This window comes from Haematobia irritans, chromosome 3, assembly GCF_050003625.1.
Source record: "Haematobia irritans isolate KBUSLIRL chromosome 3, ASM5000362v1, whole genome shotgun sequence".
NCBI lineage: Eukaryota > Metazoa > Arthropoda > Insecta > Diptera > Muscidae > Haematobia > Haematobia irritans.
In genome coordinates, this window is record NC_134399.1 from 168,970,650 (window position 1) to 168,984,633 (window position 13,984).

General features: G+C 31.5%; 1 protein-coding gene across 1 annotated transcript in view; it reads right to left on the reverse strand.

The window, feature by feature from the left end:
• The window catches only part of LOC142231647 (protein obstructor-E-like), a 595,922-nt gene that overhangs the window by 134,396 nt on the left and 447,542 nt on the right, over positions 1-13,984 (reverse strand). Inside the window, exon 3 of the mRNA XM_075302282.1 lies at positions 4,010-4,246. Within this exon, the coding sequence (XP_075158397.1) occupies positions 4,010-4,246 (237 nt within the window). The remainder of the gene's footprint in view (positions 1-4,009; positions 4,247-13,984) is intronic.

A 13,984-nucleotide genomic window follows, 5' to 3' on the forward strand; every position in this document is an offset into this window, starting at 1 on the left:
AGAGAAATTCTTTAAAATTAATAAAATTGTCTTTAAATTTGTTTCCTTTTTGCATCTTGCCAACAAAACAAAAAATCGTTAAAAAATAAGACATGTTTTTCAACACTTTATTTTAAAGACGCTTTTTTCTTGAAACATAGCATAATTTCTACTAGAAGTCGAGTCTTAATATGGAAAAAATAACTCGTTAACTCGTTTTTAAAGGATTTTGATAACAACTGACGAAAAAATCTAAAAAAAAATGAAAAATTAACATTTGCTTCCTAGAACCAAGTACATAACCCCGAAATATAAAAGAGAATTGCGTCTTTAAAGTATCCTTACTTGTATTCTCCGCTTCTTTGGCTCGGAATTAATACCCAAACTGTTAAAGTAAAGACAAAATCTTTGGAACCGGGCATGCTTTTTTCAGTGTAAGGACATTCATATTTGCTTTACTATTGTACTATATCCTAGCATTCTCTTATTTCTGATATTAGTTCTCGAAAATTTAATTAAAATTATGTATAGTTTCAATTTTGGTTGAAAAATGTGCGCATATACATTTATTTTAATTTTTTCTCACATTGAAAACTAATGACTTGATTTGTATTATTGCATGTTATCTACTTTTTTGAGAACGAACATTTCTTAAAAACGCTGTTCGAAAATGTATTTTTACAATAAAGGGGAAAAAAGCGAAATTAGGTAACACTAGATCTGAGTAAGAATATTCGTAGGTATACCACGGACTGATTTCGATGGAGGTTGTTGCAAACATAAACATACACACACACACATTACAAATATAACAAAACCTTTATTTAAATTTAAATATCACTCGATTTGGACAGAAATTGATAGACTTTTACAAAATCAATAGACTCAAAATTTAAGTTGGCTAATGCACTAGGGTGGAACTCAATTTTAGTAAAAAATAATACCTTGTTCCACAGTGTGGCGCAGGGTATAAATATGGGAAACATTTAAATCTGAAGCAATTTTAAGGAAACTTCGCAAAAGTTTATTTATGATTCATCGCTCGATATATATGTATTAGAAGTTTAGAAAAATTAGAGTCATTTTTACAACTTTTCGACTAAGCAGGGCGATTTAAAAAGGAAAATCTTGGTATTTTAACCATTTTTGTCGAAATCAGAAGAACATATATATGGGAGCTATATCTAAATCTCAACCGATTTCAATCAAATTTGGCACACATGACTATATTACTAATTCTACTCCTAGTGCAAAATTCCAACCAAATTGGGCCAAAACTCTGGCTTCTGGGGCCATATAAGTTCATATCGGGCGAAAAATATATATGGAAGATATATCTAAATCTGAACCGATTTCAATCAAATTTGGCACACATGACTATACTACCAATTGTACTCCTTGTGCAAAATTTCAAGCTAATCGGGATAAAACTCTGGCTTCTGGGTCCATATAAGTGCATATCGGACGAAAGATATATATGGGAGCTATATCTAAATCTGAATCGATTTCAACCAAATTTGGCACGCATAGCTACAATGATAATTCTACTCCCTGTGCAAAATTTCAACTAAATCGGAGTAAAAAATTGGCCTCTGTGGTCATATGAGTGTAAATCGGGCGAAAGCTATATATGGGAGATATATATAAATCTGAACCGATTTCAATCAAATTTGTCACGCATAGCTACAATGCTAAATCTACTCCCTGTGCAAAATTTCAACCAAATTGGGCAAAAACTCTGGCTATTAGAACCATATTAGTCCATATCGGGCGAAATATATATATGGGAGCTATATCTAAATCTGAACCGATTTCAATCAAATTTTGCACTATTAACTGCGCTACTAATTGTACTCCTAGGGCAAAATTTCAAACAAATTAGGCCAAAACTCTGGCTTCTAGGATCATATTAGTCCATATCGGGCGATAGATATATATGGGAGCTATATCTAAATCTGAACCGATTTCTTCCAAAACCAATAGGGTTCTATTCTGACCCAAATTAGGAACATGTGCCAAATTTGAAGGCGATTGGACTTCAATTGCGACCTAGACTTTGATCACAAAAATGTGTTCACAGACAGACGGATGGACGGACAGACGGACATGGTTATATCGACTCATGGACCCACCCTGAGCATTATTGCCAAAAACACCATGTGTCTATCTCGTCTCCTTCTGGGTGTTACAACATATGCACTAACTTATAATACCCTGTTCCACAGTGTGGCGCAGGGTATAAAAAACTTTCGGAGAGTATTTACTTCTACTCTGTGTATAGACTTTCAATTCCAATCAGCGTTGCCGTTTTGGTCCGATCGGACCAAAATTGGTCCAAAAGATTTCTAATTTTTAAATTTGGTCCGATGGTCGGACCAAACAGAATTTGGTCCATTTTGGTCCATTTTCATAAATTTGGTTTCTATCACATATTAAATAGTAGATGGTGCACCGCAAAGAATATTGTCGGGAGGCCAAATATTTCACATGCTTAAAATACGAATACGAATTTTGCTTAGAATAGAAGACGTAATTCTCTGAAATAAAGTTTTTTCCTTGTCTAAAAGTCTCTAAACTTTTCAATGAAGTCTGTTTGTCCTTATAGCTAAGTGATTCGACATAAAAATGTGTATCCTAACATGAATGAAAATTTCGTTTTAATGAAGTCAAAATGGATTTAATATATCTGAAAAAATCTTCAAAATTAATAAAATGTTTCAACACATTGTTTTAAAGTCATTATACCCTAAACCACATAGTGGTTAGGGTATAATAAGTTTGATCTGCCAAAAAATGTGCCTACCAGTAATATTGATTTTAGACCCCATAAAATATATATACCGATCGACTCAGAATCACCTCCTGAGTCGATCTAGCGCTTGGTGTCCGACCGTCCGTCCATGTATTTGTTGTTCACAGGATTCCGGTCGCAATTATTAACCGATTTTGATGAAATTTGGTACAGGGAGTTTTTTGGGCACAAGGACGAACGCTATTGAATATGGAAGAAATCGGATCAAATTTAGATATAGCTCCCATATATATGTATCGCCCGATTTCGACAAATGGGGTCACGCTGTGCCCCCATAAAATAAAACTCAATTGAACAAATAATACAATGTTTGTACTATAATTTTCTCGAAGAGGAGCGGAGCGGAGCGTGGAGCGGAGTGGAGCTATTTTTTTTTTCTCGGAGCGGAGCGTGGAGCGGAGCGGTTTATTTTTCTCCGGAGCGGGAGCGGAGCGGAGCGAAAAAAATGGACCGCTCCGGATCCCTGGTTTATATTGGGGCTATAAATAATTATAGACCGATATGGACCAATTATTGCATGGAGGGCGTATGCTAATACCACGTACCAAACTTCATCCGGATCGGATGAAAGTTTCTCCTCCAAGGATCCGCAAGCCAAATCTGGCTTATATGGAGGCTATACCTACCTGTGGTCCGATATAGCCTATTTGCAATAACATCCGACCTACATCAATACATGTACCAGGCTTCAAGTCGATAGATTGTATCGTTCGGAAATACCAGGTATACCGGTATGAGGTACCGATTTTCCACACCTTTGGATCTTTCCACATAGCTTTTAAACGGTCAGCTTTTAAACGGTATGAAATTGTTGGTTGTGCAACATTTACCATTGCTGTCATTTGTCCAATATCGTTTGTAATTCGTCGTCTTCAATTTTGTTTGTGGTCTTCATTGCTCACATCAAAATCATTATTTCTACAGCACTTTTCTTCAAATGAAAAAAAAATTAAAGCTTTCCGCAAATCATCAATTTCTGGTACAAAATTCGATACTTTTAACACGATGAAAAACTATTTTGTTGTCTGTTCAATGACTTGATGTATATTAAATATTTTTCACAGATGTCATAGCAAACAAACAAAAAATAAAGGCTCGTTCGAGACATTTGTATCTTGACGCTCACTTCATACCGGTATATCTGGTATTTTTATACCATCTTATGATGGAGGGTATATTTCGGGCTTGCTTTTCTAAATCGCCAATTTTGATACTTACTCGCCATTTGTTTGTCCTCACAATAGTTGGCACGCCATGGATAATCACAACCTTCCGTTACACCACGATGTTTGCCAGCAAAAACCAGACCATTTGGACAATCATATAATTCTGGCTGATTGTTGACACACTCCCAATAGCGATCACAATAGGTGACATCGCCAACCACGCGACCTTTTTGTTTGCATGGATCCTCCTGATTCGGTTTCAATTGTTGAGCCACAGCACTGGAGCAAACTGGATTTTGAAAAGAAAAAAAAAAAAAAATAAAGAAAAAAATTGTTCAGTAGGAGTAAAAAAATTTAATTGTTGTTTAGTTCGTGTGACTACTTAAAATTAATGATTAATTAAGATTTTACTTAACTGTAGAGATTCCCAGCAAAAAAATTTGGAAGTTCTTCCAAAGGCACAACTTTAAAAGCACTTCCAAAAATGTCCATCCAGAGATGTTCTTTATTTTAACTACTCAAGAAGTTCTTTTAATTCAATTTTTTATAACTCGCTTTTTTCATACTTTTAAAGGGCAATTTTAACATTTTTTTGTTTTAAATATGTTAAAAACAGGGTAAGGATTAATAAAATGGTATAAATTATTTAAATTTTGTCCAAAAAAATTCTAAATTCATTCTAGAAAAATTGCGAAATTTTGATAATATTTGAGGTCAAGGGTTTTGGACAACTGTTAGATTGCATTAAAAATCATAAAAAAATATAAAAATTAATTATTTGTCAAAATACCACAAAATTTATTAATTCACATCCAAAACACTGAATTCGGATCACATTTAAAGAAGTGGTGCACATTCAGTGCAACGGCTGTTGAAATGGTGGACATCCGTCCTATGACAAGCCCATGTTAAATTCATCGCTTCTGCGCCAATTTTGCATCACTTCCGGATCCAAAAAGAACATTTTTACTACTTTTTTGGCGACGCTTTTTTTGCTGGGTTGTTTTTGTAGAAATTTCCTGTATAGTTGTAAAAAATTACTTTATAAGAGGTAAAACAGACATAATGGGCATTTAGGGAAAAAAATGCAGTAATTTTTATGGAATTTAACCGGCTGCTTTGAAAACATTTTGAAATATGTACACTAAAAAAATATTTTCGTGAGGCCAAAGAGCCCTTGTCCTTAAAATACGAATGCCTTTTTATACCCTGCGCCACACTGTGGAACAAGGTATTATAAGTTAGTGCATATGTTTGCAACACCCAGAAGGAGACGAGATAGACACATGAAAAAATTAAAAAATTACTTTATAAGAGGTAAAACAGACATAATGGGCATTTAGGGAAAAAAATGCAGTAATTTTTATGGAATTTAACCGGCTGCTTTGAAAACATTTTGAAATATGTACACTAAAAAAATATTTTCGTGAGGCCAAAGAGCCCTTGTCCTTAAAATACGAATGCCTTTTTATACCCTGCGCCACACTGTGGAACAGGGTATTATAAGTTAGTGCATATGTTTGCAACACCCAGAAGGAGACGAGATAGACACATGGTGTCTTTGGCAAAAATGCTCAGGGTGGGCTCCTGAGACGATATAGTTATGTCCGTCTGTCCGTGATCACAATGTTGTAATCAAAGTCTAGGTTGCAGTTTTAGACCATCGACTTCAAATTTGCAATAAGTATGTGTTTTGGCTCAGAATAGAACCCTATTGATTTTGAAGAAATCGGTTCAGATTTAGATATAGCTCCCATATATATTTCGCCCCCATATGGACTTATATGACCCCAGAAGCCAGAGTTTTACCCTAATTTGCTTAAAATTTTGCAGAAGAAGAACAATTAGTACTGTAGTCAAGTGTGCCAAATTTTAATCGGTTCAGATTTAGATATAACTCCCACATATATCATTCGCCCGATTTACACTCATATGACATATGACTCATATTAATTAGAAATTTCATAAATTTTGAAGAAATATTTTGTAAACAATGTATGAAATATTTCATCAAATTGAAGAAATAATTTGGTTCTAATGAAAATATTACATTAATCCAATGAAATTTCTTCAACGTTGATGAAATGTTTCATAAATAATATATGAAATGTTTCATCAAATTGAAGAAATAATTCCAACAATTTAGCTCCAATGAAAATATTTCATTAATCCAATGAAATTTCTTCAATGTTAATGAAGTGTTTCATAAATTATATATGAAATGATTCATCAAATTGAAGAAATAATTTCAACAATTTGGCTCCAATGAAAATATTTCATCAATCCAATGAAATTTCTTTAATATTGATGAAATGTTTCATAAATTATATATGAAATGTTTCATCAAATTGAAAAAATAATTTCAACAATTTGGCTCCAATGAAAATATTTCATAGATTCAATGAAGTTTCATCAAAGTTGATGACATGCTTCATACATAATGTATGAAATGTTTCATCAAATTGAAGAAACAATTTTACTCTGATGAAATATTTCATAGACATTATGAAAATTCATCAAATTTGAAGAAACCTTTCATATATAATATATGAAACATTTCATCAAAATGAAGAAGTTTCATACATTATATGAAATGTGTCATATATTTTGAGAAATTTCTTCACAATTTATAAGAATTTTTGATGAAAGTATACTTCAAATATGACGAAAAATCATCATTTTGAAGAAATTTCATAAATATTGATGAATAGCTTCATAAATATTGATGAACAGCTTCCTCATCAGTTTTGATGAAGTAGTGTTCAAATTGATGAAGGGCTGCATAAAAATTGATGACGATAACTTCATCAATTTCTAAGAAGATTTCTTCAATTTGATGAAATATTTCATATCTCCGGATTTTGATGAAACGCATTTCATAGAATTGATGAAAAAATCATTGGAGCCAAATTAAGGATTTTTTTCATCAACTTGATGAAGAAATTCTTCAATTTGAAGAAGGTTTTTTTTCAGTGCATATATATATTTCGCCCGATATGGACTTATATGGCCCCCGAAGCTAGAGTTTTACCCCAATTTGGTTGAAATTTTGCACTAGGAGTACAATTAGTAGTGTAGTCAAGTGTGCCAAATTTGATTGAAATCTTTTCAGATTTAGATATTGCTCCCACATATATCATTCGCCCGATTTACACTCATATGACCACAGTGGCCAATATTTTACTCCGATTTAATTGAAATTTTGCACAGGGAGTAGAATTAGCATTGTAGCTGTGCGTGCCAAATTTGGTTGAAATCGGTTCAGGTTTAGATATAGCTCCCATATATAGCTTTCGCCCGATTTACATTCATATGACCACAGAGGCCAATTTTTTACTGCGATTTAGTTGGAATTTTGCACAAGGAGTAGAATTAGCATTGTAGCTATGCGTGCCAAATTTAGTTGAAATCGGTTGAGATTTAGATATAGCTCCCATATATATCGTTCGCCCGATTTACACTCATATGACCACAGTGGCCAATCTTTTACTCTGATTTAATTGAAATTTTGCACAGGGAGTAGAATTAGGATTGTAGCTATTGCGAATTTTCCTTAAAATAGCTGCAGGTTTTCCTTAAAATAGCTGCATATTTTTATACCCACCACCATAGAATGGTGACGGGGGTATAATAAGTTTGTCATTCCGTTTGTAACACATCGAAATATCGATTTGCGACTATATAAAGTATATATATTCTTGATCAGGGAGAAATTCTAAGACGATATAACGATGTCCGTCTGTCCGTCCGTCTGTCTGGCTGGCTGTCTGTTGTAATCACGCTACAGTCTTCAATAATGAAGCAATCGTGCTGCAATTTTGCACAAACCCGTCTTTTGTATGCAGACAGGTCAAGTTCGAAGATGGGCTATATCGGTCCAGGTTTTGATATAGTCCCCATATAAATCGACCTCCCGATTTGGGGTCTTGGGCTTATAGAAAACGTAGTTTTTATCCAATTTGCCTGAAATTTGAAATCTATGACCACAAAGAGGTGTGCCAAAAATGGTGAGTATCGGTCCATGTTTTGGTATAGCGCCCATATAGACCGATCTCCCGATTTTACTTCTTGGGATTATAGAAACCGCAGTTTTTAATCAATTTACCTGAAATTGGAAATCTAGAGGTATTGTAGGACCACAAATACGTATGCCAAAACTTGTGAGTATCAGTCCATATTTTGGTATAACCCCCATATAGACCGATCTCCCGATTTTATTTCTTGGGCTTATAGAAACCGCAGTTTTTATCCAATTTACCTGAAGTTGGAAATCGAGAGGTACTTTAGAACCGTTAAGAGGTGCGCCAAAAATGGTGAGCATCGGTCCATGTTTTGGTATGGTCCCCATATAAACCGACCTCCCGATTTGGGGTCTTGGGCTTATAGAAACCGTAGTTTTTATCCAATTTGTCTGAAATTGAAAATCTAGAGGTACTTGAGGACCATCAAAAGGTGTGCCGAAAATGGTCCGTATCGTTCCATGTTTTGGTATAGCCCCCATATAGACCGATCTCCCGATTTTACATCTTGGGTTTATAGAATCCGTAGTTTATATACAATTTGTCTGAAATTGGAAATTTATAGGTATTTTAGGACCATAAAGAGGTGTGCCACAAATGGTGAGTAACGGTCCATGTTTTGATATAGCCCACATATAGACCGATCACCGAATTTTACTTCTTGGGCTTCTAGAATCCGAAGTTTTTATCCAATTTGCCTGAAAGTGGAAATCTAGAGATATTTGCGGGCCATAAAGTGGTGTGCCGAAAACGGTGAGCATCGGTCCATATTTTAGTATAGCCCACATAAGAACGATCTCCCGATTTAACTCCTTGGGTTTCTAGAAACCGTAGTTTTTATACGATTTGCCTGAAATTGTAAATATTCTCGTATTTTAGGATCACAAAAACGTGTATCGGATTAAGTTTTTATCGGTCCTTTTGGTAATGCCTCCATATAGATCGACTTCACTTCTTGAGGGTATAGAAGGCGCACTGATCATGAAAATTGCTTGAAACTCAATGTAAAATTTCCAGATTTTACTTCTCGGGTGAAAATATACAGATTTAAGATTTCAAATCAAGACGTTATTTTATAATTTTCTTGCACACTTGCAAGAGATGTTAATGATTCCTCTAAAACTCAAACAAAAATGGTTCTTATAAATCCAGAATCTGATATAGTCCTCATAGGTGAAATCTTTTAATTTATCTTCGGGAAGTGTCCTCAAGTCCTCCTGAAATTTCAAAGGAAACCCTAATATTTAGTTCATGGTGGTGGGTATTTAAGATTCGGCCCGGCCGAACTTACTGTTGTATATACTTGTTTTTACTAACATTGTGTTCCACCCTAGTGCATTAGCCGACTTAAATGTTGAGTCTATAGATTTTGTAGAAGTCTATCAAATTCTGTCTAGATCGAGAGATATTTGAATGTATGTATTTGGGACAAACCTGGATGTGATATGGTATCGAAAATTTAGATCTACAAAGTGGTGCAGGGTATAATATAGTCGGCCCTGCCCGACTTTAGACTTTCCTTACTTGTTTTGGTTAGCATTTCTCTGATATAAACTTTTCAATATAGTCGTTTTGTCCTTATGATTAATTGATTCGACTGAAAAAATGGGTATCTTAACATGATAGAAAATTTTGTTTGACCTTGTCTTTAATAATTCTGAAAAATTCTTCAAAATTAACGAAATAGTTTTTAAATTTGTTGCCTTTTTGTATATTCACTACAAAGCAAAAAAAGTTCAAAAATAGGAGTTTTTTTCAATATTTAATTTTAAAGACATTTTTCTATTAAACATAGCACAATTTCCACTCAAAGACGGGTATGAATTTGAAAATTTAAGTTTTCGTTAAGTTTAGTTACATGCAAAAAAAAAAAGATGAAAAACTAAGAAATTAAAATTTGTTTCCTAGATTCTCAAACATAAAAGAGAATTGTGTCTTAAATGCACCCATACTTCATTTCTCTTCTCGGTATCAACACCAACATCATTAATGTAGTTAAAGTCAAAATCTTTGGAACCGATCATGCTTTTTTTCAGTATGAAAAAAATCGTTACTACCAAATCTGTGTAATTTGCAACTGAGTAAACTTTAAGTAAAAGTTTAATAATTTGAAGTAGTCGCATGAACTGCAAACAAGTTCAAAATAATATCTATTACGAAATTTTCATAAATTTCTGGAAAATTAAACTAACAACTTGTAAGTAAGTAAATTGAAGTTCATAACTTGTTATAAATTACGAGCTACATTTAATTCCCCTTTCCATATTGATTATTTTTTTTATTACAATATCTCAAAAATCATCCATAAATAATCCTATCTAAAAACCATTCTAGATCATTGGGCATAACTTACTAAGTAGTATTTACCCAAATACTTAATTAAAGTTTTTTTTGTTTGAGTTCATAAAAATATAGCAGAAAAGCCTTTCAAAGATAATCCAGTAACGAAACTCATAGAAGCCAAATCAAATGAAAACTTTCACCCGAAAACTTTCATGCACCCAAAAAAAAAAAAAAAATAGAAATGAAACTTTTTCATGACGTTACCATCGAAATCACAACTATACGAGATTACTGTCACGCAGAGTAATTGGCCAAGCACACGAACACAAAATGTATCGCATTACAGGTAATCTGGGCATAAAATCGACCATAAATCCATATGGACACATGCGAATAATCCAGTCCCAGTCATTGTCCTTCCGCCCTTCAAAAGTAAAACAAACTTCTAGGTAAATTAATTTTAATATTATTTTCCATTGACAATGTCTGCGTACGGGAGTATGTCATCTGACCCATAGGGTGGCATAAACCTCAAATGAAATACAAAAGATTTGAGTAATTCAATTAAGCCTCGGTTATTTATATAGGAACTTTTTGACATTTTAGTGACAAAATAAAGTTAGTTTTACCACAGACAAATGTTCGTATAATAGATTCAAAGGTCTAAGGATTATGGAGAGCTTTGTATTGATGCCTCTGCTAAAACTGTAGAATAAACACGACATATCAATGCCATCAACTTTTCGAAGCTCCATCAGGTTTTTGACATGCATCAGTGACAAGTTCGTTTCTACATGGATTTGAATAAACAGGCAAAGAAAATCGTTAATAAATTAAATGGAAATTCTGTAATACCCTACTGCATTACCAAATTCTTTTATATTTTAGGAAATTTTCTTCAAAATTTCATATTTATAGGAAATTTTGTCAAAATTTTATATTTTTTATTTTATATGTCAAAATTTAATTTCCATAAGACATTATGTCAAAATTTCATTTTTACAGAAAATTGTCAAAATATCATTTCTAAAGGAAATTTTGGCAAAATTACATTTCTTAAAGATATTTTGTCAAAATTTTATTTATATAGGAAATTTTATCAAAATTTTATTTCTATTGTTTTTTATTTTTTAATTTCATTTCTATAGGAAATTTTTTCAAAACTTAATTTCTTTTGGAAATTTTGTCAAAATTTGATGCCTGTACTTAAACTGTAGAATAAACACGACATATCAATGCCATCAATTTTTCGAAGCTTCATCAGAGACAAGTTCGTTTCTACATGCACTCAAAAAAAAAGTTTACTTGGATCCAAAGATTTTGACCTTCCCTTAAGGATTTTGGTAATGATCCCGAGCCAAAGATGCGGCTTCTTTAAAATAAACACATTTTTTACGGACCTCCCTGGCTTTAAATCTAGGATCAAATAAATTAAAATTGGAAATTTTTGCAATATATTAATAATTAATTAATTTGGAATAATTAATTAATAATTAATTAATTTGGAATTTGTACATAAATACGTACAAATTCCAAATTTCAAAATCCAAATTATGCCAGGTACTTCAAAGTAAAAACAGTTTTCTTAATGCTAAAAAAACTTTAAACCAAAGATGCAAATCCCTAAAATAAGTCTTAGCCTATATTTGAAGCGTTTTTATATTAAATTTAAAAAATCAATATGTCAGTTTAGTTAAAGACGATTTCTTTAAATTAAAAATGTTTTTCTTTATTTTAATGAAAATTTTCCTTACTTCAAAGATCTACAACTTCAGCAGAGAGACGCAAAATTTCAAGATTTGTATCCTAAATTTAATGAAAAAAAAATTTGAAGAAAGGATTATAAACTTTCTTTTAACTAAAAATGTCATCGTTTTAAACAATTTTGTCCTTAGCATTGCGTAAATTTTGAGTCATAAAATTTAAGTTGCATAATCTTCCATATTAGGTCAATATTTTTTTCAGTGTGGATTTGACTAATGCGCCGTGCAGACTATAAGTTTATCCGGACGACAGTGGTCGTGTCGAACATATACCATATATTGGCCACACTATAAGTTAAGTCCGAAGACATCATCGATACTGTATTTACCGATTATGTAGTCATCGCCTACAAATTGTATCGTAAGATTCTTTACAAACATAGATCTTCCGTCCGGAAAAACTCGTAGTCTGGAGGGCGCATAAACAGGCAAAGAAAATCGTCAATAAATTAAATGGAAATTCTGTAATACCCTACTGAATGCTTCAAAATTTCATTTCTATAGGAAATTTGGTCAAAATTCCATTTTTATAAGAAATGTTTGCCAAATTTTCGTTTCTATAGGACATTTTGTCAAAATTTGATGTCTATAGGAAATTATGTCAAAATTTCATTTCTATAAGAAATTTAGTCAAAATCTAATTTCTATAGGAAATTTTGTCCAAATTTAATTTCTATAAGAAATTTTGTCAAAATTCCATTTCTACAGGGAATTTTATTAAAATTTCATTTCTATAGGAATATTTTTTTCAAATATTTATTTGTTCAGGAAATATTATCAAAATTTCATTTTTGTAGAAAATTTTGTAAAATTTTCATTAATTCAGGAAATTTTATCAAAATTTCATTTCTATGAGAAATTTTGTTAAATTTCTGTAGGAAATTTTGTTAAAATTTCATTTTTAAAAAAAATTTTGTCAAAATTTCATTTCTATACGAAATTTCGTCAAAATTTCATTTCTATAGGAAATTTTGTCAAAATTTCATTTCTATAGGAAATTTTGTCAAAATTTCATTTCTATAGGATTTTTTTTTCAAAATTTCAATTCTTCAGGAAATTTTATCAAAATTCATTTATATAGCAAATTTTGTTAAAATTTCATTTAAAAAAAAATTTTGTCAAAATTTAATTTCTATAGGAAATTTCGTCAAAATTTCATTTCTATAGGAAATTTTGCCAAAATTTCATTTCTATAGGAAATTTCGTCAAAATTTCATTTCTATAGGAAATTTTGTCAAAATTTAATTTCTGTAGGAAATTTTGTCAAAATTTCATTTCTATAGGAAAATTTTGATAAAATTTTTGGGAAATTATGTTAAAATTTCATTTCTATAGTGTTTTTTTTTCAAAATTTCATTTCTTCAGGAAATGTTATCAAAATTTCATTTTTCTGGAAATTTCGTTAATTTCATTTATATAGAAAATTTTATAAAATTTTCATTTCTTCAGGAAATTTTATCAAAACTTCAATTCTATGGGAAATTTTGTTAAAAATTCATTTCTGTAGGAAATTTTGTTAAATTTTCATTTTTAAAGAAAATTTTGTCAAAATTTCATTTCTATAGGAAATTTCGTCAAAATTTAATTTCTGTATGAAATTTTGTAAAAATTTCATTTCTATTGGCTTTTTGTTTTCAAAATTTCAATTCTTCAGGAAATTTTATCAAAATTCATTTATATAGAAAATTTTGTAAAATTATCAATACTTCAGGAAATTTTATCAAAACTTCATTGCTATGGGAAATTTTGTTAAAATGCATTTCTATAGGAAATTTTGTTAAAATTTCATTTTAACAAAAAAAAAATTGTCAAAATTTCTATACGAAATTTCTTCAAAATATCATTTCTATAGGAAATTTCTTCAAAATTTCATTTCTATAGGAAATTTCGTAAAATTTTTATTTCTACAGGAAATTTTGTCAAAATGTCATTTCTGGAGGTAATTTTTGTCAAAATTTCATT